The 25,266-nt window shown below is 43.5% G+C and overlaps 3 protein-coding genes and 2 non-coding genes across 9 annotated transcripts; 3 read left to right on the top strand and 2 right to left on the bottom strand.

The window, feature by feature from the left end:
- Positions 1-620: 620 nt before the first annotated feature.
- Positions 621-4,190, top strand: LOC135494105 (uncharacterized). The gene has a single exon (XM_064781856.1). The coding sequence runs from the start codon at positions 621-623 to the stop codon at positions 4,188-4,190; it is 3,570 nt and encodes a 1,189-aa protein (XP_064637926.1).
- Positions 3,797-9,536, top strand: LOC135494154 (glycine receptor subunit alpha-2-like). 2 transcript variants are annotated; one of them, XM_064781979.1, is made up of 9 exons: positions 3,797-5,497; positions 6,085-6,211; positions 6,411-6,547; positions 6,823-6,890; positions 7,236-7,462; positions 7,635-7,717; positions 8,121-8,255; positions 8,499-8,890; positions 9,116-9,536. In XM_064781979.1, exons 2-9 carry the CDS (start codon positions 6,102-6,104, stop codon positions 9,428-9,430), a joined length of 1,467 nt encoding a protein of 488 aa, XP_064638049.1. In that variant the 5' UTR covers positions 3,797-5,497; positions 6,085-6,101; the 3' UTR covers positions 9,431-9,536. The 2 variants fall into 2 exon arrangements, with proteins under 2 accessions (XP_064638049.1, XP_064638048.1); XM_064781978.1 differs by having other exon boundaries at positions 3,797-6,211.
- A 101-nt stretch (positions 9,537-9,637) lies between these two features.
- Positions 9,638-24,953, bottom strand: LOC135494152 (leucine-rich repeat-containing protein 74B-like). 4 transcript variants are annotated; one of them, XR_010448353.1, is made up of 12 exons: positions 24,482-24,951; positions 18,982-19,594; positions 17,071-17,267; positions 16,711-16,818; positions 16,270-16,413; positions 15,806-15,973; positions 15,287-15,481; positions 14,649-14,747; positions 14,256-14,519; positions 14,012-14,097; positions 12,261-13,199; positions 9,638-10,476 (listed from the first exon to the last, which is right to left on the bottom strand). XR_010448353.1 is itself a non-coding variant. In XM_064781976.1 (12 exons), exons 2-12 carry the CDS (start codon positions 19,574-19,576, stop codon positions 10,433-10,435), a joined length of 1,926 nt encoding a protein of 641 aa, XP_064638046.1. In that variant the 5' UTR covers positions 19,577-19,594; positions 24,482-24,952; the 3' UTR covers positions 9,638-10,432. The 4 variants fall into 4 exon arrangements, 3 of the variants coding, with proteins under 3 accessions (XP_064638046.1, XP_064638044.1, XP_064638045.1); XM_064781976.1 differs by lacking the exon at positions 12,261-13,199 and adding an exon at positions 12,001-12,026 and having other exon boundaries at positions 24,482-24,952; XM_064781974.1 differs by having other exon boundaries at positions 13,108-13,199.
- Trnak-cuu (transfer RNA lysine (anticodon CUU)) lies at positions 20,264-20,336 on the bottom strand. Its single transcript has one exon. It is a non-coding gene; the product is annotated as a tRNA-Lys (tRNA).
- On the top strand, positions 21,204-21,277 carry Trnan-guu (transfer RNA asparagine (anticodon GUU)). Its single transcript has one exon. It is a non-coding gene; the product is annotated as a tRNA-Asn (tRNA).
- Positions 24,954-25,266: the final 313 nt, after the last annotated feature.

Genomic DNA, 25,266 nt, shown 5'->3' with positions numbered 1-25,266 from the left:
GAGTCATTTGACTTAAACAGTAATAGGTAAGCACGTTTTCATTCCTTGTTGAATAGTTACATTGTTCATTTTTGGGTGGGCTTTTTCGTGGGGCGGGGAAGTCAGATCTACATGAATAGAGAATCAAGCTTGTAGGGCCAATTCATTCACCTGTTTCCTAGCACAAGCAAGAATATGAAACCTCCGCTCAGATATTCGTCACTCAGACACCTATCATGCTTGTTCCGCTCATATATTCGTCACTCAGACACCTGTCATGCTTGTTCCGCTCAGATATTCGTCACTCAGACACCTGTCATGCTTGTTCCGCTCAAATATTCGTCACTCAGACACCTATCATGCTTGTTCCGCTCAGATATTCGTCACTCAGACACCTGTCATGTTTGTTCCGCTCAGATATTCGTCACTCAGACACCTGTCATGCTTGTTCCGCTCAGATATTCGTCACTCAGACACCTGTCATGCTTGTTCCGCTCAGACAGTATGGGCAAAGGGAGCTAACCAATGATCAACGTTATATTGCTGGACTTCCGGTTAAAGTTGTTTTATGAAAAGAACGAGTATAACGCTCTCAGGACTTATTTCGTTTCAGTCATCAACCTGGTGTAAACATCTCCCTGATGGCCAAGTTCGGTGCTGCCAGTTTTTTCATGCTCTGGGTGCTGCTGTACGGCGGGGCAGTGGCTCTCGTCATCCTGAATACCAAAGTGGACGCATGGAAGGAAGCTTCCCCTGGAAATCAAGCACACGCAATATCAGTGCTGGTCTGCATCTGTGTACTTCTTATAGACATCACGGAATGTTTGGCTAAGTCTCTAGTGACAGTCTGTCTCCTCTGTAGTTGCTGCTGGAAAGACAGGTACAAAGAAGAAGATGCGAGTAATGTTATGTGCATCATAAGCTATAACTTACTGGCTTACAACAAGAGCCACATTGATGATTGCTATGCCAATATGTACAGAGCATACATGGGTAACATCAGTGAAAACGTGTGTGCTGTTTTGGTGAGCGCCGCAAGAGACAGTGAACTGAAGGAATACGAGTTACAGTGTCGGGACAGATACAGGGCTTTGATATTCCACGAGCTACAAATGGAGGGGAGTGCTTTCTTAGAAGAGAACTTCAGCAAAATACCACTCACCAGGTTTGAAAACCTGTGGGAGGTTATTGAGAAGAGATATGGTTGGTGGTACGTCCATGACAATTTGAATTTCATTTGTAAACGATTGTCCTTCGAGTTCATGTGCGTGCATCGTGTGAGCAGGGTTCTGAAGAAGTGTGGCCAGTACCAGGATTTGATGATGCTGAATGAGGGATACCTTACGGCTTTTACCTACACTGATCGTGATCTTTATGGGATATACGCCAGGGACGGGAGCCGGGAGATGTTTCAGTCTTCAGAGGATGTCAGGAACATCTTTGGGCGTGGCTACGATTACACTCTTGTTATGGATGGCGACAGTGAAATCAAGCCCGGTAATCTGCATCGTCTGCTTCGGATAGCTGCTGGCAACTCGCACAGGACAATCTTCCAACCAGCAATAGAGTTTGATGCCGTCACGTGCCAGGACACGCTGTTCATGGCTCTTCAAAAGATACGGCAACAATTTGCAGCGCCGTATCTCTCTGTTATGGGATCGATCTTTAACCAGTGTGGATTCTTTGGGAAGGGTCTTATTCATAATAAATCTTATATTCAAAAGGTCATCGGGAAATCCTGTAATTTATTGGAAAAAATACCGATAAATGTGCTTAGCCATGCCACATACGAGGCGGCAATTTTGAAACCACTTTACGTGTCCACCGTGTCTTTTGCTGAGAAACCACCGTACAACTACTTATCATGGAACAGCCGCGTGAGACGCTGGAACCTCGGTGATTTGAAATTAGCTATGCATTTCTTCTGTTGTATTGGAGGGCCAATCAGATTGCTCCAAAGGTGTGTCCAGCGGGGCAGATATAAACGGACTCGATTGCGGACCCCCTTGACTATGGACTTCTGTACTTTTTATATTTGTAGCATCTCCGTCAGAGCCATGTTCGTCAAACCAATATGGTTGATATATCTCATCCTTCATGCAACACTCCCCCATCACATATTCATTGATCATTATTTACCTTTCATCTTCACCATAGCAACAATAACGCTCGTGCCAAAGGTCGCTTCCGTTTTGAAACGGCCGAAAACAATTCTGTTCCTGATCCCCGAGATTTTGGCATCGATTATTCAATTCACGGCAGAGGTGATGGTTGGAACTGTCAGACTGGTGAGAATATTCGTCGCCCTGTTACAGGAGCGCTATGAATGGCTTCCTCAGAGGTTTGTTGAAGAGGAGTTCAGCACAACAACGAACGTCTGCCGGATATTCCTCCAGAGCTTCAAGCACCTCTGGGGTTACACTCTCTCGGGTGTGACACTCGCCTGTGCTGTGATATCAACAGGTTTTGCTGAATGGATATTAGACATGCGTGTGCTTCTGTATTTCAATATTGCAACAATTACTGTCCTGCCTATTTTCTGTTTCGTGACCTCGCTCAGATGCGGTAGAGACATAAGGAAAAGAGGGCCTAAGAATTTGTACAAGACAACAATCCAAGAAACACATGGGTATGACCCGCAGCGGAAACGTGACGCGGGGGTTACACTTGTGGGTGCAAGGACAATAGGAATCGAGATGACGTACCCAAAAGAAGCCATGTACAAGCGTGCGTCAAGGTTACAACAGGCGTGGGCATTTTCTGACATTGATGCATCGAACTCTCGCAAATTTTCGGTGCACGGACCAGTTACGAGAAGTACTCTATGTGCTGGTATTAGCTTGCCTCATCCGGACTCGGATAACGACGATAAAGCTCCAGATCTCGTCCCAGTCGCTGACCCGGTAGCGTCATATGAAATGTTACCGCGATGTAATGCGTGTAGTTTGCGCGGGAATCCAATAAGGCTACATGAATTAAAGGTTACGGTGAGACCGGTTGCTCCCTCTAGTGCGGGTTCCCTTGAAAGCGGACTCGCTTCCAATATCACACAGCAACCAAATCTTGTTCGTCACCAAAAACTGTCAAAGTACATGTATGCGAATACGAAGGATCTGTTCTACATCCCAAGCGCTATAGAGGAAATCAAAGCCACGACGAGGGACTTGGATACAATCTATTCAGAGGAATCATCAATACTGTCAACTCTGGGTCCGCAGGATTACCGCGACCATCTGAAGTCAAACGAACCTGGTCTGCCCGACGCAGAACGGCGAGGACAAGACGGTGCCTTCACCAAAGATCCCAAAGACATCCTTGCCGAGCTCTACGGTAGCGACGCATTCAACTCGTCACTTTCGTCGTTAGACGGGAGCTTGTTTCGGCAGAGGTACTCCGCTGGCGAGGCTGCACTCAGCCACAGCAGCACTGAGAGCTCGTCACCAAGTATCTTGGACTCGGAGACATCGAACTACTCCTCAGAAGAGGATAATCAAACCGTCCAAGGCACGTATTCAACTGATATCGAGTCAGAAGAGGAGGTCTCCCAAATCCTTACTGCCGTGACAGTTCCAATGCCAGAACTAGATAAACCAACAACCAAAGAAAACCCCCTTTTCTGCAATGGTCGCGGCAGTCCAATGAGACGACCGCTGACAACTGACAGCCTCTCTGATGCGTTGTCGATTGAATCGCCTGGTAGCCACAGCGACTGGGATCGTATAAGAGTTTATACATCCTATTCCAGTTTCTCCGAGACGGACTGCGACAGTTTGCGCAGTCGCTCATCAACCGGAAGTAGTTCATACAGCCCATTGTCGTCTGTTCGGAGTTGGCCATCTCTGAAAGAGAGTACCAGGCGGCGACGCAACAGCGATTCTCTCGTGACCTCTGCAAGTAACATTGGAGGCCTGAACAGTAGTCCAAGCGTTTCTAAACGATTAAACCATAGGTTGCGTTCCTTTATTCCATCTGGGTCTCCTTGGCCGAAGAAGCGGTGTTACAATCCATCACTTATGGCACCAACGAAACATTTGAAGAGGGATGGGAGTGGTCGCCCATTGGGTCAGATCAGTGACTACAACAACAAGGACAGATTGTTTGGGAAAGTGGAAAAAAGGGAACGGATATTCAAGCAGATGTATCTTCCACCCGACACGAGACCTTCTTTAGAGAGGCAGAAGGTTGTCAAATTTCAACTCGGGACGATATGATTTACTGCAAGTAATGATCATACCTGCGCCATCACCTCAAGACAGTCTCATCAAAATAGGCGCAAGATGGTTGAGGCCAATTCGAAAATGCGATTGGTGATCTCTCACAAACGACTGTTTGTGATTAGTATAACCGATTTGTAGCAGAATTCGCATGCGTTGACTCTTCTTCTCCTGTTTTATGCCTTCCTACGTTTATGGTCTATCATGTACAGATACAGTTCATCGGTGACAACCATTAAAACTATTGTACCATAAAACTTTTGTCAGTACTTACTCATTATCAGCGACACAACACGAGAGATGGCAGCTTGATTTGCATTGTCCATGGCGACCAACTGTAATCACGACGAAACTCCCCTACTCGGAGGTACACTGATGACCAACACGTAACTGAATTATCTCAATCGTTTCAAAATCTCATACGGTTTACACTCAGGTCGTGGTGCGGAAGCTGCCCAGTTCATACTGGCGAAATGCAACAAATGTCCCAATATGAAAACTGTTAAGTATTCCAATGTCGGCAATAACTTTTCTTATCCTGTAATCCTCTAATTCCTATGGCAATCCCTGGATAACCGAAGGTGCCAACATCTTTTACTATGAATTGACATCGACTAGTTCTTGATGTTAACGTTGGTCATGTTGGCGATATGTCAAAAGCTAATTTTGAGGGGTTTTTCTCTAACGTTAATTGCCATTCCACCGGCTCGGTAGCATCATTCTAATGAGAATGGCAAATTGTTTTCGGCGAATGTCATCATGAGTGAAGCATCAATGCTAGGACATCAAGGTTCATAGTATACTTGCGCCTGGTACTAATGAGTAGCACTGAACGTTAGACGTCAAATGCAAAGCATTTTCATTAAAAAGAACCATGCGAAAGGATGCCTTTTGACGAGAACTGCTGTCACAGATGGCGATGAAGAACCGCTTGGCCAATGTTTCGATGGTAGCCACTGTAAGGCTACGTGGAGGAGCCAGTTGGCACTGCTGGCTCTAGGAGGACGGATCACAGGGATCACCACAATTGCTTCGGTGATCATAAGGTTCGTCGCTAGCGGGATTCGTATAGAATTTCTGGCTTCATATAACGAAACCATTCTTTATACAGGCGGAGCGGATTTACTCATCAAGGCTTCTTTAATCGGATCAGATATCTATTTTTTCTGGCGGAATTTAAAGGAGGATTGACTGATAAAGCGGTGGCATTGTCGAAGTGTTTTCCCAAACTCCTGAAGTTAGAACTCTACGACCGCAGTGAGGGCGATATTCCTGCTGGTATGAGCGAATAAGTCATTGAACAGGCAAGTACTACTTTTATTTGTTAGATCTATTAGATCTTGTATGTAGTGAGATGGATTACAGGGAGTCAAATTGATATCACATTAAAACCATTGGAAGGATCGTCTTACCAAGGGGGAAACTGCAAATGCAAGCTCATTTTTATATCAGCCTCAACGACGACGTCAACAGGTGGGTTTTGTTCACTGCTGACCGTAGTTTTTTCCCACAGATTGCATCCTGAAATACCAGATGACGTATAGCGCTAAGTCGTTTGTAGCCCATTCCTATTATCAAACCATCATTACCCGGGATGGTGACGGGAAATTATACCATTAGAACGGCTTCGTTGTAATTACACACTCTGTAACACGGAGGCATCATGTCTATATGAAATTGTATTTCTGCTGTACACACCATGTTTCAAGTGAAATCATGCCAGTTCTACCCCAGCTTAGAATGAACAATATGTACGATACACAATCAATTCACATCGATACCTCGGTCAACCAACAAATGTTGAATCACTTGAATGAACTGGCTATACGCTTGATGGGTCAAGATGACGGCTCATCTACCGGGTACATATCAGAACTTCATTTCTCTTCAGCTCAATACCTCCCCAAAATGTCTGCATATTGGAATCCAGTCACCATGATTTCCCGACTGCTGCTGTTACTTTCAATGGTCGTCGAGGTGTACCTCAACAGTACCGAAGCGACCGTCATCAGTACAGAGTAAGTGGCGGACGATAATGATTCCAAATGGACAGAATACATGAACACATGGTTACCTAGCACCTGATGTGACAAGAGTCTTTCAATAAAAAGACTGTGGTATGCCCTACTCGTATCAAGATACTGCATTTATCATCATTAGTAATGGCAAAAATACACATAAGCTTGATAATTGTGAATAACTGTCTCCTCCTTCCAGGACGAAAGATACATTGTCCATTTATTCACAACCACAGTCAACCTCGCCTATGAGGAGTTCCTTCGAGTTGGACGCCTTCATCAAGCGGCAGCTCACTGGTTATGAGAAGAAGGTCCGGCCAGGAGCCAAGACACCAGGTACAAATCTTCCAAGATTCAAAATGCTCTCAGTTGGCGAGTTCGCTGGTTTGCACCAAATCATGATTCATACCGAATCATTCTTATCGCTATCTTACCGACGGTGTTATCATGCTGGTATTCATACATCCAAGGCCATCGGTTCTCCCCTGATACTGGTAAATGTCGCAGCAAGAGACACTTGAGAATGCCGCCGTGCCAACACATTCATTGCCATTGAAACATCTTCTCCTCTTGTCATGAATGCAGCTTACAGTTTTCTTATTATTCCCCAGACATTCCAGTGTTGGTCACCTGTGACCTATTCATCAATGACTTCAGCTCAGTGAGCGAGATTAACATGGTGAGTATGGCATGAAGATGACAACTATTGGTTTCTGACAAGCAACCAGTGTCTTCAATTCCCCATCTTCTAAATGCACTGTTTTTAAGACCACAGTCCTTTTGACCAATCCAGAAGTCGTAGAGTAGGTCCTTTTCGTCGGCAAAATCTTCAGAATTTAAACCCATGACATCACCAGAGCTACATCCTCGTCGTTGTAATCATCATCTTCATCATTAGTGTCTTCATCATCGTCGTATTTGTCTTTGTCATCGTCGTCATGTCATCGTCCAGTCATCGACGTCATCATGCTAACTACCATGAGCTCGATCAATCCTGTTGTATTATTGTATCTTTTTCCATTAGGAGTACACCATGGATGTGTTCTTCCGACAAATGTGGAAGGATGAACGTCTCAAGTTCCGCAACGTGAACTATAAGAAGCCTATAGTCCTGGGTCACTCGCACTACAGCGAGCTCTGGGTTCCAGATACCTTCTTCGTGAACGAGAAAGTGGCTGCTATCCATCACGTAACCACGCCGAATAAGCTCCTCTGGATTGAGCCTGATGGGACCATCTTGTACAGTCAGAGGTAGGCAGAAATAGTATTACTAGGTATAAGCTTCAGTTTCGACAAGTTAAAAGACGGTTAGATTTGCTGATGATTTACCAGGAAAGGACTTTGGATATGACTTTTCTCACCCTGTGCAAACATCGGGGCGATTCTAATGCCTTTTTGAGCCTAGCGAATCTTATCGTTTCAGAGTGTCTTTGACCCTTTCCTGTCCATTCTACCTGGCCAAGTACCCGATGGATAACCAGACCTGCCAACTCTTCATTGAAAGTTGTAAGTCACTTGTTTATCGACGATACTCAACAAGATCCACAAACCAACTGCTGCAGCTAACGTATCCACATCCTATTAACGTCAGGGCCTTTCACTCGGCACTACCGAGCTCATGCCAGTGATGTGTGCGAGAAGAGGGCAAGAACTGGCCCTAGTATACGAGGATGGCGTATCCAAAGCCTCGGTAAAGTAGGGTTTTTGAGAGGAAATCGCTGCCGGGTGGCAAGGCTGATGCACTATCACCTACCTGTGGCCATGGCGGTGATCATGAAAGTCATGTCAGGCTAACGACATGTTCCCTCCCAAGGTGACCGGAATCTGTAAACTTCAACATGATAACCGATGAATGTCCACATGGCAAACTTCTTTCCTCGCACTCGTTGCTGGCTCCATTTCTTTTCAGTTGGCTACACAAGTACGGACTTGTCCCTAACCTGGAGGAAGGAGAACCCAATACAGAAGAGGAAAGGACTAGAACTGCCCGAATTCGACTTCGGCAAGGAGCTTTTTCATACATGCACCCACACTTATAACACAGGTAGGACTCGCTTACGTAGATGATACCATTATCTAAAGCTTGTGGGCGTACACCCGTTCTTGGGACAATGCTTAGTATACAGACTACAAAGCATGACAGACCCTTGTTGAACCATAACCATATCACAACGACCATTATCGTCACTTTCACCATACCTTTTTTCACAGTATCACCAACATTTCTCGGAATGGCGATCACTAATACAGTGTATTTTCATCAATGTCAACTATCATTTATTTCAAGGAGACTACGACTGCATCGCAGTGATGTTCACCCTCTATCGGAGGATGGGGTACTACATGATCCAGACCTACATTCCCACCATGCTCATCGTCATCCTCTCGTGGATATCGTTCTGGTTGGACGTCAACGCCACGCCGGCCCGGATCTCCGTCGGCCTACTCACTGTCCTCACCATAACCACCCAGAGCTCCGGCCTCCGCGGACAACTGCCAAAAGTCAGCTATATCAAAGCTATAGACGTTTGGCAGGCTGGGTGTTTGATCTTTGTATTCGGTGCTATGATCGAGTTTGCTGTAGCGAATGTTCTAGCTCGGAGGGAGGATTATGCTGAGGAGAAGCGGCTGAGAGCGCTCAGAGAGAGAGAGAACGAGGAGAGGTATAAAGCCAAAAAGGTACGAAAAGTAACTACTTTTGATTGTAGAATGGAAGATGCCTTTGTTGTAGCAAGTGGCTATAAGAAGAATACGAGAACTTTAATTTGACAGGGGCTAATTAGACAAAATACTTCTTCTACGTATGCAGTATGGACATTTTCCCTAAAATGCTCATAGCGTAAACCTCTTTAACACATTTAACCACAGTGACTGTACTTTTTCAAATCTTCTTCTCGACTTCAGCTCATCAAAACGGACTACGGAGACCTTACCGACCGAAGTCTCAGCTCCCCATACCGCAAGGTCAACCAGTTCATGTCCGAGGACACGATACAAACAAAGGTGTCGAATTGCGCGAGGTTGGTCGCCATCTTTAAACCCAAGCACTACTGTGCAAAGCTCCACACGGTGAAAAGTTCCGTGTGTTTGGAGAACATGGCCAAAGTTGTGTTTCCGCTTAGTTTTGCTCTTTTTAACGTGGTGTATTGGCTTTATTATATAAATATGAATAACGACAACATGTCTCCGCTGTACGATATTCATCTGAAGGATGAATGAGCGTGTGCGTGCGTGTGTGTGGGGATGAGCGGAAGATCATTCAAAGGATTCTGTGGGATTACTCTACTGGTGGTGTAACAAGCTAGACGTTGGGTCAATTGCCTGCAGAATTCTTACACGATCCTTGCGCGATTGCCCCCGGGACTCCCGAGTTACTGTAATGGGGGCTTACTGCATAACGAACAACATAAAACACTCTAACAGGAATAGATACAAAAATCATTTATTATCCAGCATGATCTTCATTATTTTCTTTTTGTTTACTTTCGCATCCGTTATGTACATTTCTTACAAAACTTCTTTTAGTAAATAAACATTGTATTCAGCTATATCACTGTGAGGTGAGGTTTAATGAACTACTGTTTCACGTATTTCCATCAAACTCTAAGCACTCTCCAGACGACTGCAGACGCGTAGACGCTAGTACAAGGGGCGTCTCATGCAGTTTTTTCCATTTCGAGGGATCAGGCAGAGGCAACAATGAGGAAACGTATGAGGTTAGCAAACTTCCATGCTTCACACTGAATTCTTCTCCACGTCAGACTCTATTAAATTCACACCAGACCTGGAGATGGCCCCGTACATAACATGCGGTCGTGAAAAATGGCTTCCGACCATCTCCTTCAAATAGCGTTTTCAGTTGACCTTCTCCCCCATTGCCACCATCCAAACATCACAATGTCGTGGATTTTAAAGTATGAAGCAAATATCCAGACCTATATATGTATTCGTATCGCAACCCTATAACCGAAACGGAGTTGAAAGTCACTTCACAGTGTCGCTATCTAAAAGGCACTCTCAATGTAGCATGGCTGGTCTTTGGCCTCTCGTTAAGTTGAATCGGTGCCAGGAGACTTATGCTTGGACGGGCAGAATTCGGTCTCCGTGGTCCCGATTCGCCTCGATACACGCCCAGCCTTGCTGAATGTGCCCGATCGCTCCATGGGTACGGAGTAGGCGGCGGGGACTCCTCTCCTCTAGCGTGGCGCCTCTCGCGCTGGGCTAGCTGGAGTCGCTTCTCTCTTCTTTCACCTTCGATAAGCTCACTGGAAATGATGAGAATGAAACGATATACGTACATTTAACTACATGTACATGCATATTGGCAAGGTCATTCTGAGCCATTACGAGCCACGACGAATGCACGACGCTGCGAAGAGTTAATTTCATTAAGATTATTCCAAAGTACACTTTGGTTATCACCTACTAAAGAGCTCTTACCAAGGGCCATCACCAGCCCATTAACTCCTCCTCCAGATAACTTGTAGATGAAGTAGGAGCGAATAAACCCTGAATCTCAGGATGATCAACTTGCTGTAAAGAAGGCGGGCCCCTCTCATAACCGGTCGCTATATGACCTTGACACCAAACGATGCACACCCGTGACACATTGCCAGTTGATTGGATGGGACTGTCATTTACAGCTAGTGACTTTGACACCTTATTCATGTTATCATGGATTTCCTTCACCCAATTACTCAGGGAAATCGCACGTTTTTTCCGCGGCCATTAGAGTCAGAGTCGCTGGTTAATGATAATGATAATAAGATGATGTGTTCCAGAGGAAATTGCCACCTTTACTTAAGAGGACGTTAAAGACCTGCATCAGCTGGCTAATGAAGCTGATGGCAACAATAAAGTGATGAAATGCTCTCTTTTCGTCAGTCAGTGTTTGAATTATGGTAATCCGGCAATCAGCGAGTATGCATTTAGTGAGCTATAAACATGAAACAGTGTTCTCGATACTCCGAACGTTGAAGAACAAGGAGTTTTCGATACAAAGGGTGATTGATGAAATATGCCATCACGATATGTTAATACTTGTATTGCAAATCTACATGAGTTCTTTACAGTAAATTCTTTGACAGCAACCTCGTGGTAGGACGTATTCGACTTCAAAATGTCCCCCTGGACACCAGTCCATATTTAAGTTAGGGAAACTGACAGAGGCTAAGCAATTTGCGATTATTTCCAGCTGCAACTTCCAAGAATTATACCAGAGAGTTTTATGCAATATCTAAAAACACAGAAAATACAAAAAAACCATGTGCGAAAACTACAAGCGCAAATAAATGTGCACTGCGGGAAAAAGCGATTAGAAACTACAGCAAATTACTTACTAATAACAAGCACGCAGAAACGACTAGAAAAGAGTTGACTTCTCTACAGAGCTTACGTCGTGTACTTATTACAAATCAACTCTTCTCCTTCAAGGAATACGAATACTAGGTTGACTATGGTGGACACTTTCTCTAGAGATAATGTAACTAACGATAGAGAACGGATCCTGCTTTCGGCAAAGAATATCGCGAAAGATAAAGCATATCTGAAATATTGATGTTGACACTAGGAAAAAAGACAATAAACACCTAAACCTAAAGAAGTCATTGGCAATAGAGCTTGCAAGAATACATAAAACTAGAATAAGCAGAATTGGTCCCATAGTTGTTGATGCTAGGGAAACACCACTCCAAGACGTGCATCCTTCAGTTTTTGTTATAAAATGTACACCAAGATATGCAGAAATAAACCAAATACAAGAAACAGAGTAAGGACTAACAACCGCTTACCTCCCTCGAGCAGGACGAGTAAAGATCTGTTCGTTCAGAAAATGATGTGATGATGAGAATTAAAGCAGATGTCTATGCTACAACCAGTTAAGATTGATAAAAGAGATCAGTTAGGCTACCGTATGTATATGAGAACAGGGAACATGACAGCATGATTGCAGAGAAGATCAGGTATTAGTAAATGTGACATTAAAGATAAAGACAAAAAATTCGTCCACTGCAGGAAGATCAGAATCTGGTTTAAGACAGCTGTCACTTACTAATACTCTCACCAGCGATGCACCACTGAATAACGTCGCCTCGCCCCCTTGGTCTTTCGGCCTTTGTAAGTCAGAGCGAACAGCTGCATCTCGCTTTCAAAAGAGAGGCAGTTTAACATTCGGGTGTCGTAAATGTCAATACACATTGACCTTAAAGGCTTATATCCACGTTGTGGTTGATACACAGGCAACATTTCTGTCATAGAATCATAGATGGGCTCAAGGTAGATCGCAAACCCTGATTTACGTTGATGACCCATGGTAGGATCTATGAGAAGATTAATCTCCGTCATACATTTTATGACGGAAACTTTTGTCTGTTTGTAGTCCAAGCCATAAGATACTAATGTTGCCTGCGTGCATAAACATCATGCAACTATCATACTCAGCTAGATGTTCAACAAGCATTTCTCTTCAATCTGAAGCAAACTGAAAAAGGGAGCCTTCCTGAAAAAAAATCCTACAATGTGAGCCATATGACGTGATTTGGCTGGATGATTATAACTAAATGGAGGCAGTTAATATGCATTGTGATTCGAAAGCAGCGCTTCTTGTACTTAGTTCCAGTTGTGTTCAGAGAGGGCATTCGAGAATGGCGGCCATACTGGATAAAGTTAGAGCTAACACACGGACGTGAGCTCAAACGAAATTCCAAAACGGACTCATACGTTTCATGCAATCGCTTCACAAACAGATTGTTGTTTAAAAACAAATAACATGGATTCTGGATTTATGCCAGAATAAAGGAAAGAATTCTACTTGACTGTCATAACCAATATGGCCGCCACGCATTGCATTTTGGTTAAGAGCAAGAATGCCCTCTATCAACTGGTTTCAAAGACATTACCAGCCGCCACTGCCGCCTTCGCTGCCGCCGCTGCTTTCCTGACCTTCTTTCGTTCCTTTCGTTTCACCATAGTCATTTCATACTGAAGTTCCCTTTTATTGAAATAAATCTACCAGCGTTAGAATATGCACCTTATACATGTATCCCTAATCAAACCCCGCAGATTTGTCATTTGCGAGAGATACAGTGACCTTTGTCTATGTTTTTAGAGATTTTTTCCCCCTCAAACTTAACTTTTGCACACCAACCAGAGCTGACAGATTATTCTCACAGAGTCATGCACAAAGCAAGTCACGCGAGAGCAGAACACGACGGATGAGAAGTACAGCTGTTTTATTAGAGAGATGAAATCTGCCGGTTTTGTTCTGGCGTAATTTAACAGTCGTGTCAGTCTTTTAAACATTAGGAGCCGTGCCTCCAAGCGAATGAAGGAAATGAGCTTTATCAACTTCCATTTGTCCAATACACGTAAGTTGAAATGCTGACTTTTGGTTATTTTTGGAGGCTTTCGTTTTTTCATCATGACCAATAAATTTCGTCACTAAGCGGAAGAGACTTCCTCACACAAAAGCTAAGGGAAACACGCGACATCCTTCGGCGGAGAATAGATTTGATCAAACACAGCTGCTTCCGGAAGTTGACGAGCTTACTCGGTGTGTCCGGAAATTGACTGCAATTCCAATGCAGGCGACCAACGCAAACTGAAACACCGCATCGGGAAATGACCATAAATCTGATGATGGTCAAACGGTTGCTTGGGTAAACGAAGCGGGTCCTTACGAGAACTCAATATAAACACGTTGTTTCTTATCCTGAAAAGGGAACTCGCAGGGGAAAATGGTCACATTAACGGCGGGTATAGATATTGAACACCTGTCGTAGGCATTTTCCTGTCTGTACATACCTTAGGTCCACTTCTCCGTCGTTATCTTTATCCAGCTTGTCCATTAGGATGTCCAACTGTAGCAAGGTTAGAGGAACCTTGATTTTCTGAAAATGGTGAAGAAAATCTTCGAGATAAATGGTGATTGCTTTTTAACTTACTGCAAAGTTTAGCTTCAGAGTTCAGAGTCACCAGCCTGAACTAGGCATGAGGACCGAGATAAAACCATACGGCAGGGATATGTTTACTTTAAGGTCCCACTCACCACCATGCCGTCCCTGAACTCCTTCTTGCTGACACTCATACTCTTGTCCTCATCCAGTCTGTTGAACAGATCCACCACCCTCAGGCCCTCAGCCGCCATGAAGTCAAACAACGTCTTGACAGGGTCCCGGTCCATGAACACATCACTGATGGCAGCCACGTGATCGGTGGAGAGCTTAATGATTGGTCCATGAGACACTTTAATGTATCGTCTTTCACGGATCTCCGCAAGCATTTGAACGAACTCAACGTCGACAGTGATGTCCTGCAGGAAAATGGGAGGTATACGTCATCAAAAAAGGTTATGTTGGGATCGAGAAAGTAAAGCTCTTATCTAATGCCTTGATGAAGAGGTGAATATATTTTTGATTAAAAAAGATAATCTCCAACTCACGTCCATCAGGATTTCCTCCAGACCACACCGGTCTGTTATCTTCTGCAGGTAGTTTAGGATGTTCTTGGCTACCTCAGGCGTGATCGGGTTCCGTCCCAGCTGTAACAGAAACAAGGTATAATAGCTGTCACCGCTTCTTCTTCTTGAAACGGATACCTTTGTGCTATGAAAGTTACTCAGAAGAAGTCTTTCCTCCGATTGATGCATAGCAATGGTAAAAACTGAATGGTAATATTTCTTTCCAATAAACTGTCTGACTTATAATGTGAACCCCGGCTGACGTAATCAATGAACCTCTTATTGGGAAAATTGGCGCTGATGCATCAAGGGAGACGTCACTGAGAGCAAACAACCTGAACGATACTGTAAGAAACTCAATCTTGATTAGGCAAGCCGGTGTGACAGCGGATATAGTCCCCCTGGAGTCATAGTCCGGTAGCATTGTATTTGACCAATTAAGCAGCATGATCTATTGTACCGCTAACCCTAACCAAAACATTTAGCAATGCGAGCTATTGTTACACGGACTATCAGCCCTAGGAATACTATCCCTTGCACACCGGCATAACTGTTTTATAGAGTAAGGGGAAGAGGACGAAAAAGGAGAAGGAGGCGAACAGCTGCCGTGAATAACTCACATGCAATATCTTGAGCGTGTCGTTCTTGAGCACTCCATTCATGATCGCTTTGATGCCGCCTGGGGTGATTCGATTGTTGGTCAGGTCTAGTTCTAACATGGTCTTATTTTTCAAGAGAGACGCCCCTAAGGCCTTGCCTCCATCCTCGCCAAAACCATTCCAAGACAAATTCAGCTTTTTAAGCCCAAGATTTTGCTGCAACGAATTATATTGGTTGCTAGTTTATGACGGGATTTATAAAATGAAGGTGAATGAAGATGATACTATCAAGAATTGCATTCCTCTGATCTATTGTCTTCAGTAACCTAACGGTTGTAACTTGGTAAACACAAACGACAGTTTGAAAAGAGGAACAGATATGCGTAGTTCAGTACAAAGGTTTCACTACCTCAGCGTCAAATTTATGTAGACATTAGGATTTCAGTGAAGGTTATAACGACAAAGGTGACTGGTGAGTGACTAGCGTTGTTAATGCTCTGCTTGAAATGTCGACATCTTTTAAAAAAACACTGAGCTTACTTGGAGACACTTTCCAATAGAAACAGCACCTTTCCCTCTGAGATGATTCCAGCTCAAATCTAAATGCTCTATCGTGTCATTGTAGCCTAATGCCTTGGATAACAACTCCCCGCCCATCTCTCGGAAATCATTGTGACTAAGGATCAATTCCCTAAGAGAAACGTTGTTCTGAAAAAAATGAAGGGAAGCCTATGAATAAGAGACAAAGAAGGTTAACCAATCAGCATATACGGCAGGCTGATACAGTATTGCTGACAGTAGGTATCGTGCCGTCTGCCGTCACTTGGTGCCTGTGTACACTTCGGACGCAATGTACCGGCCTCGTCCTGTCGCCCCGTAAGGAGAGACGATCAGGTGACAAAATGGACTGCAGGGGAGTAGAGTCCATGCCAATGCAAACACCAGCCTATACCAGACTTGCATGGTGAATCACATCTGCTCAGTAGCCTTTTCTTTTTACTTACTTCTACAAGATCTGCAACATATCTTGCATCTTGGTCCTTGAGATGGTTGCCTGAAAGGTCTAGCTTTTTGATGTTCTGATTCTCCTTCAATGATGAGCATATGGCCCTGACTCCGTCTGTCGTCATCTGGTTCCAGCCAAGACACTGCAAAAAGGACGGATCTGTCAGTTAACTGATGCTACCAACTCGACGCGACGACTGACGCCGAGCGACCTGGTATCTGTTGTTAAGCGAGCGACTGCAGCTGCTTTGTCATTCTGTTTCGTCGTATACATGCATATCTGTTCTACTTGTACTGAAAACAATTAAAAACTTGGAATTCCAGTGCAAACATCTTCTTTCAGTGATCGGACAAAATCTATGTTATGAATGTTGTCAAAGTGTTGTCTGGCTTATTGAACGACTAGCTTATAAGAACAACACCACGTCTACCTTACTTACAATATGTGTCAGGACGCTGTTACCATGACACATGTCAGATATGGCCTTGACCCCGTCGTTTCCAATATGGTTGTCGGATACATCGAGACGTTCGACCTTGTCATTATTCTGAAACACGATTGATTGACACTTAATCATAACTATGATTAATAAGCAATATATGTCATCTTCTTTTTTCGCGAACGCTTTCAATCCCATCAATGTGTTATGATTATCAAGATTGGATCGGATCGGATCGGATCTGATCCCTCGCAACGCTGGGAACCACGTTTGGAGAACACGGATTACCAGGAGACTGCAAAACGACAATTATCATCAGGGCTATTATACATTTCTCAGTAAAATTGAACAACTACCTACCACGAGCGCAATGGCTACCGCCCTAGCACCAAGTGGACCGAGCTCATGGCTCTTCATGATGATGTCACGTGACGAGAGATTGCGCGTGACGTAAGTGGCGGGAGTGATGCCAAGCTTCTTGCACGTACCCTCGTACACTTGTGTCTTCTGCAGACGATTCAACTCTTCTTTGTTATCAACTGTTGTCTTCTTTGCGACTGGAAAATGTAGAGTCTCTGATAAACGTTGGAACAGACACCATGGGTGATAGCAAGACGTAGCACACAACTGTTGTGTGGGCAAGGGCAAGGAATGTGAACCTTATTACCACGAGATCGAGGGCAATCGTTGGAATAGTCAGGATAAGTTGTCAGTCCAACAATGGTGGATGCGTTAACAGAAATCATTAGGCCTATCAAGGAGGTCATACGCAATATCGTAAATATCCATGTTTCATTTCTTATTCTCACACTTTTGATGGCCTAACCATCATGTTGCAGTTAAGTAAGTACATGTAGATAAGTTGATGAAAGGACGCTGTGTCTGGAAGGTCAATTCCGGTGATTCGCCAGTATGGTCATCGTCTGGCACCAACGGTTGCTTACCCATGAGCCAGGGGTCCATCTCAGTGATCAGGTTTAAACCACCAGTGCCAGAGATCGGCCTACTTCCACATGAATCAGCCTGCATTTTAGCAGATCTTTTTGTTCGATACAAAGTGTCACATACGTTCTGGCCTTGGAGTTGTGAGTCTAATATTCCAAAGAAAACGACACCATATAAAAAATCATGGTCTATATATATCACATTCACAGTTGAAATCCGTTACAGCCGGATTCTGTAGTCATTGCTACAGCCTAGCGTCTAGAGAGTGATCCGAAGGGAGAAAATCTGTAGTAAAGCATGAGAGCTCTCACGGAATCCACTCTCAAGAAGCAATGAGCATGATGAGTAAGCTACACCCGAACAAGGAGAAAGAAGCTGTTCGTAGAACAACTTCAACTCGTAGGGAGCTGACCTCCATAAACGTTGAGATGATGTATTATCTGATAGGGAACCGGATGACAGAGGCAGATGCCGTCGCTTAGAACTTCAATTTCAGGCTGTGACACAAAATCGGTGAACACGAAGAACTCCCAAAAGTTTCCCTGCCACAAAGTACACTATCCTAACCAAGTCAGAATAACTAAAGAAATCGTTTTAATGGCTTAGATGATCCCTGTGACAATATAGATATGATAATGGGACGCTTAATACGCAATTACATGAATTTATACATTATTGGACCTGTATATATTGAAATTTGATCAAAAACAAAAGTAGATAAAGCGATTTCTGGTAAGGTTTAAATCCATTCAGATTATCCCGGCCCTAGACGCCTACACAGATATGGTATTTGGACAATATAGGATTATCAAAAACCATTTGAAGAGAAAGTACTAGCATACACGCGGGACTCAATTAGAAAGCCAATGCATGAAAGCCATGATTTCTATGCGGTAACAACAGTCTTGTTGAAGATGATCCTTCGTTCGAACATACTTAGAGGTTAGTGCATGTTCCTTCCCGGTATCCTCCCCGAGGCTTTGTGCTCAGACACATTACATGCAGGGCTCGAACCCATCAGAAACAGGGGTCAGTACCACTCTATTAAGGGCTCAGTTCCATTGTGCTCAGACACATTTCATGCAGGGCACGAACCTATCAGAAACAGGGCTCAGTTCCACTCGATTAAGGGCTCTGTGCTCAGACACATTACGTACAGGACTCGGACCCATTACAAACAGGACTCGTTTTCAGTAAAAAACAATCTTTTTTGCAACTAGGAAATACTTTAGAGAAGAACGGTTTGAAGCGAAAAGGTTTTGATACCACGACACAAGCCATGGTTACGGACAACTCTTCCATCATCGTCGATGGACACCAACTTACCATCTTTCATGATGTCATATCCGGTGAAAGTGAACTCTCTCGTATACTCTCGATGCAATGTCAATAGATTATTGGCGACTGGACCGCTTGTCGTCACACTGGTCCTGGAGTCTGCAACACGTGACACCATGGAGAACCGGGACTGATTGATGGATTCCCTCCTCGATGCTGTCGTCCTCGGAGTGAGTTCAGGACTTGGCGAGTTTGCATCTTTGATGGTGATTTTCGTGGTAGCTCTACTGAGGTACAAAGAGGCAGTCCGTTTATTCAAACCCTCTTTCGTTGGGATTCTTTGTAGAGATTGTTCTATTGTATATTCCACGGGTTGGACCGCCCGGCGGCCATTTTTGGGCGGAGTTCGCATTATATTTGACTCAATTTTGAAAATGTCCGGGGATTTTGTATTCATTGCTCCCTCGCTGGCGATACTCGCCTTCCGGACCCCGTATCGTTTCTTATTGTCTCTCGCATTAGGGACGCTGGTCTTCCTCGGCGGCCTCTTCCCTCGTCCTTGACCCCAGTTATCCAGACTCTCGCGCTCCCCGAACCGCTCGGGCCCAATAGAGGTCACGTTGGCGATGCCAGTAGACGTCATCCCAAAGCTGCACCGAAACTGAAAGATAAATATTCGATTATTGGAATATTCAGGAGAGTAAATAGGTAAGACAAGTGCAGCTGTAGAAAAATGTGGGTAAGACTGATAAGATTCAATTTTCAGCCTGTTGCTCCATCCGAACTATCCTGAAGTACAATGATAACAACACCAGGAGTGCGCGATACCGGGGGCAGAACCTTCGCCTGGTGTATAGGGTGGGTGTGGATCCGAGTTTCCTGCATGCCAGAATGCTCGGTGAAGACTGGCCAGGAGACTTCGGTGAGAGACAGAGTATCTGGTACCTGGTGTACCTGTAATCACCCGAGTGTGCCAAATGTCGTTCAAACTACAGCCTAACGGATCATTAAAAACGGCAATATATTAAACCTTTAATCTCTGGTATTGGTATGTTTTGAAAGTTTCGAGTAGATTATTGAACGATTAGGAGCGATACCTGCTGATATAAGCCTTGTCGCCTGTAACAAGGATTTAATAATTCAAATCGCGCCAAAGTCCCGGGCTAAATATCATGCTCATATGCCTGCTCGGTCATAAAATGCCTTATACTATATCAAAGTAAAAGCCCGATAACATGTAACCTAACATCAAAAGGAAGACACACACCAATTGGTAAATGGCATGAGCAAAAGCTATAAAAATATGTCCGTATGATATTAAAACTTCATACGCCCAACGTGGGGCTCGAACCCACGACCCTGGGATTAAGAGTCCCATGCTCTACCGACTGAGCTAGCCGGGCTGCATGACAATGCCCCGAATCAGTCAAATTGTTGACTTGACTTTACTGGATCCCGCCGCCAAGCAAATGACATTCGCCTATCTTGTGGTTTGATGAATTTCCTATATGATCAGACTTCAGAAAACGAGAGAAGAGACTGTTTTTTTAAAACCCTTCCGGTACTTTCTACATCCCGAAGCGAAGAAATGCATACTCACTGATCTGGATGCGACTCGCGAGGGAGCCTCTCAATTCTCAGCAACATTCCGTTGAGTATGTTCTATAAGTTTTATATATCCAGTTTATATCAACTGATTTGGAACCAGTAACTTCCCAGTGATATTCTCACCCTTCGGCTGAACCCGATCGACTGAATCTGTTCATGTGAACCCTAGTCTCTCCCAGCAAAATATCAATCCAGTGCTTTCTATGATATGTCATACCACGGAGCTTCTGAATCGGATTGATCCGATTAATATAATGCCTGCATGATTAAACTTTTTTACGAATCTTGATTAATAGTTTTCCGAACTTTTTATCAAATATCTGCGCCAAGCTAGAGCTTATCTTGAGATCCATGTCATGTCTGTCCAGCACAAAGCACTGATTAACCGTTAATCAGTTGGTATTAAATATTGATTAAGTTGGTTCTGATCTTTCCGGAGGCAGTGCGTGAGAACTCCATTCAGCGATAATGTACACGAAATAGTGAACCGCTTTAAAAATCATCCATCGTGCATGTTTGCACAATCAATACATCTAATTAAGTCAAACATTTACGATTTCAGCAACAGCAACATTACACAAGATTATGGGCATGTCGGTAGTTCGTACCCTGGAATACAACCGGCAGCAAGGTTTGTCAAACCATGGTTGAGGTATATATCTGTCTCCGTGGCGCAATCGGTTAGCGCGTTCGGCTGTTAACCGAAAGGTTGGTGGTTCGACCCCACCCGGGGACGGTGATCGATTTTTTATGATTTTTCAACAAAAAAAACCAATGACTCGAAGTTCAAAGATATTTCGATAATAAATGATGATGACTTGCCAATTCCATATTCGTTATTTTTTGTCTCTTTAGCCCGGGCCAGCTATTGAAATAATGTAAAATATCAAACAAGCGACAAGACACTGTTAAACTTACCATCGGAGCTGATTTGTATTTCTTTGGTTTAAATGCGAGTCTGTCGTCTTCAGACGAGGTGCAGCGGTAGGCTGGCATCTCAACTCCAATCTCCATATACAGTAATGTAACAAGTTAACAAAATAACGTGTCAATCTATGCAAGGTAATGTACGTAGTATGACGAGAACAAATAGAAAGATGTAATGTTGCCGCAAGGAAAATGTCAGTTGTAGGATATTCGCTCCTCCAATTTAGCTATTTCTGTGTGTTGTATGTTAGCTATGAACTCAGCTAAACACGTTGTCCTGAATTTCATTAAATACTTTGCCGAGGTCCTTTTTCGAATGGAGCAAACCAGGCTCATGCAGATCATCCAAGTCACAGCTTCTGTCGTTGAGGTGCTGGCGGGGTTGTTACTCCTTACAGCCTTACCACCTCTAGATAGATATCATAAAATGACAATGAATCTCAGGATGTACATGTATATCCTCCACGTTTCTAATTCCCTTATTGCTATCCCAGGTTGACACCAGTAGGCCAATCAATGTCATCGAACGAGCATTTTTCGTTGAACTGTTGCCAGGCCCGTCAACAAGCCCACCATTCTTGAAGCTTTCCTGCTTTACAACCAGAATTATAATAAGTCTAATTAGCTATTGAACGGTTTTTCACTGCGGGTGCCAATTAACAACTTCAGCGCCGAACCACGTAGATCTACGTGACCCAAATCCCCCCCTCTTTGAGCTGGTTATCGGAATCTCATGGACTTCATGAAAGAACTACGCCATCGCCATCTTCAGGGCAAGGTACAAACTGAAAATACCGTGACAATACCGAAAATACCGTTTGGTCTTTTCAGTTCCTACCTTGCCCTGAAGATGGCAATGGCGTAGTTCTTTCATGAAGACCGTGAGACTCCGATAAGTTAACTAGAGATGATCTGCGTAAACTCAATCTTGGAGGAAAGTTCATCCCAGGGCCTGAACTCTATGGTGAAAGTTCCGGAGCAGAATGTGGAGAAGCTTGTGATACGAATAAAAAGCAGCGATATCCGTTATGAATCTTTGAGTGTGCACTCGAGTATTGTATTGCATGCAGGACCAAACGGCAAAACAACATTTGACAGACGACTTGACTTGGCAATGTTTTTGCATGGCTGATGAAAGTTTCTGGTGTCTAGTTCGCATGTTAGAAAACATGTCTATTGAATATTGCCATCAAACTAATGCAGTAAGGCCATTATTGGTTACAGAAATACAAATATGGACGGAAGTATGCAATCATTGCCGCAAGTTCCGTTGCTAGGATACGGGGTCTGTTCGGCAACAATGATTTCTCACTGTTAGGTTGGCGAGGTAATTAAAGTATTTCAATCAATGAAGTGATTACAATTAAAGTAACGACACAGTCTTGGATGTAATTGAATTCGGAAATTCTTAATTTTGATCAGTTTCAATACCTTACCGAATCACCATGTTAAATTCTCACAAAAGTCAGCCGCGTGCGTTCGAATTTCTTGGCGTCCCTTGAATTTTTAGTTTTAATTTTCTTAGGCCCTTTGAAGTACATATTTAGTTTGTAATATAACAGTTTAGTCGCACTTGAATTAGCACGTGTAAAAGACTGATTTCCCCAAAATCAGAACAATCAAGGACTTTGTAATCCTAAACTATACATGTAGGCATACTAAGTGTTCTAGTACAACCCTGAAGATTTTACCTCTGTCATCTACCACGCAGGCTGACAAATCAGCAAACGTCTTGAAAACGTGCCTTACATTGTCGTGACTTCCACTAACCATGCCGGTCCGCAAAGATTAATGATCGAATTTCATCAAACCGTCTGGCATGTATCAAAAGTTTAATCTTTGAGCTGACGCTTATGATTGATTTATTGCCTGAAATGTCGACACTTTTTCTTCGAAGTGTTTGACAGGTTATTATGGTGAGCTAACTTTCATTATAGGGCTGACAAACGAGCCTTCGATACCCCCAATCGATATGTTGATGTCTCAATGGCGAAATTCACTCAAAAGAGCAAATTTACTGATCGCTCTCAGGTTACCACAAGTTCCTTTCTTCGTCGTCGAAAAGGCCTTTGATGACATTTGCAGATATCGCCATCACAATTCAGTCGAAAAAACCAACCGGTGATGAATCATGGACGCAAACATTGTGTTTTTTTTGCTTGGTATTATTGGCAGAGTCTTTCAATAATGAAATACTCAATGTTGAAAACAGGACTCTGCTATAAGCAGGAAGCTCACATTTATGTTAGCTTCATGCTAGACTGGACTACTGTGTACATAGCGTTTCTAGTTATCTCCACAGCTCTTGTTGTCATGTGACATTGAAGGGCTCAATCTCAATCGCTATAACCCATACCTTAACGGTGTCCTAACACCAAGTCCCTATCAAAACATGAGTTACCCTTTAAAAATACTAACGGTACCACAAATAACGTCTTGACAGAATGTTTGCTCAGAATTTCGTGTTTTGCCTGAGACATGAACTCTACGTAAATATTTCTAAACGGGATGAATGGAACGGTCGGGTCACTCCGTTAGTGTTGGCAACGGATGAAAAACGGACCGGTGTAACGGTTTTTCTAGTCACCATTTCAAAGTCAGCACAAATGACACAAGGGAAACATTGTTTATCACGTTATCATGGGCCGAGGTTGCGCACAATTACGAGTCAGTCACACAAGCTTGGTTGCCAAGGAAATGATAAAAAACTGTGATTGCATCCATTCACTGGGTAACCGATTTAATGAGAAAGTAATGGTTAAATGGCCTGTTGAATTATGGTAGTACGATGTATCAAGCCGAAACGGCGAAAAAATTCCAGTACATGCATTATAATATACAGACTTTGTCAAAGCTAGCATCTCACAATGTTCTGGATGACATTCACGGCAAAAGTTAAAGGAAACATTCGGCTTCAATTTGGTCGTACTCATGTATTTGGTAAAACCAGTCTTCAGGAGTTCTCATTGTACCATCCTTTAGATTTTCAAAAGGAAATACATGTATAACTCACCTGATTGATAGATGTTTCTCACTCGACTTATTCGGACGGTGATCGATTCTTGTCACTCATTCTGACTGTCAGAGTGTAGGCTGCATATTGGGTACTTCTTTAAGTAGATCACAACATCAAATTTCATTTAACTCCGACGTTGAAACGTCCCGTACCAAAGTATTCCTTCATCCTCCAATAAAAGTGATCACACGAATTACATGAAGAAGGCAGAGGGCTATCAGCAGCGAAATGCCAGTGTCATCTAAATTATCCTCCTGAACCCTTTCAATGAAATATCCACCGGTATATGATCAGATGATTAGATGATGAAGAATCATACCCTCTCGTGTAGAAAAACAATGATCATAAGGCAGTGCCAAGGAAGCCTCACAAAACCCAATACTACTCATGTTAATGCTAGGCCTACCCTAACCTTTTGGTGAAATCATTCGAATAATTCATTTGAAATGGCATTTAAATCACCAACTGGTGCTCGACGTCGGCGACAACAAGCTCATACCTTGCTTGAGAAGCTTCTATTGAAATGACTGAAAAGATCTAAATCGCTTTTGAATAAATTGAAAGTGATCCAAGGAAAGTTCAATTGCATAGGCCATGTAGGCCAATTTCCATATTCCTTTGGTGATATTCCAGTTTTATAGAATAAACCCCCTGAATAAAGCCCACCCCGCTATCAAGAAGACGCCCGAGAGTAAAAAGGTTACTTTAAAGGGGTACGTCGTTCGTTCACAGTCCAACCATGCATGGCCACTGTCTTTCAAAGACTCTGGTCCCAATATTGT

Source organism: Lineus longissimus, chromosome 9, assembly GCF_910592395.1.
Source record: "Lineus longissimus chromosome 9, tnLinLong1.2, whole genome shotgun sequence".
NCBI classification, from domain to species: Eukaryota; Metazoa; Nemertea; class Pilidiophora; order Heteronemertea; family Lineidae; genus Lineus; species Lineus longissimus.
The sequence above is the reverse complement of the archived record's forward strand: the minus strand, read 5'-3'. Positions and strand labels throughout refer to the sequence as shown.

Coding starts and splice junctions, on each gene's coding strand:
- LOC135494105 (XM_064781856.1), top strand. CDS start 621: ATGGCCAAGTTCGGTGCTGCCAGTTTTTTCATGCTCTGGGTGCTGCTG.
- LOC135494154 (XM_064781978.1), top strand. CDS start 5,865: ATGAAATTGTATTTCTGCTGTACACACCATGTTTCAAGTGAAATCATG. Junction 6,212..6,410: donor GCGACCGTCATCAGTACAGA/GTAAGTGGCGGA, acceptor TCCTCCTTCCAG/GACGAAAGATACATTGTCCA. Junction 8,891..9,115: donor AGAGGTATAAAGCCAAAAAG/GTACGAAAAGTA, acceptor TCTCGACTTCAG/CTCATCAAAACGGACTACGG.
- LOC135494152 (XM_064781974.1), bottom strand. CDS start 19,576: ATGACGTCTACTGGCATCGCCAACGTGACCTCTATTGGGCCCGAGCGG. Junction 17,268..18,981: donor ATATGACATCATGAAAGATG/GTAAGTTGGTGT, acceptor TACATTTTCCAG/TCGCAAAGAAGACAACAGTT. Junction 16,414..16,710: donor ACAGCGTCCTGACACATATT/GTAAGTAAGGTA, acceptor TCCTTTTTGCAG/TGTCTTGGCTGGAACCAGAT.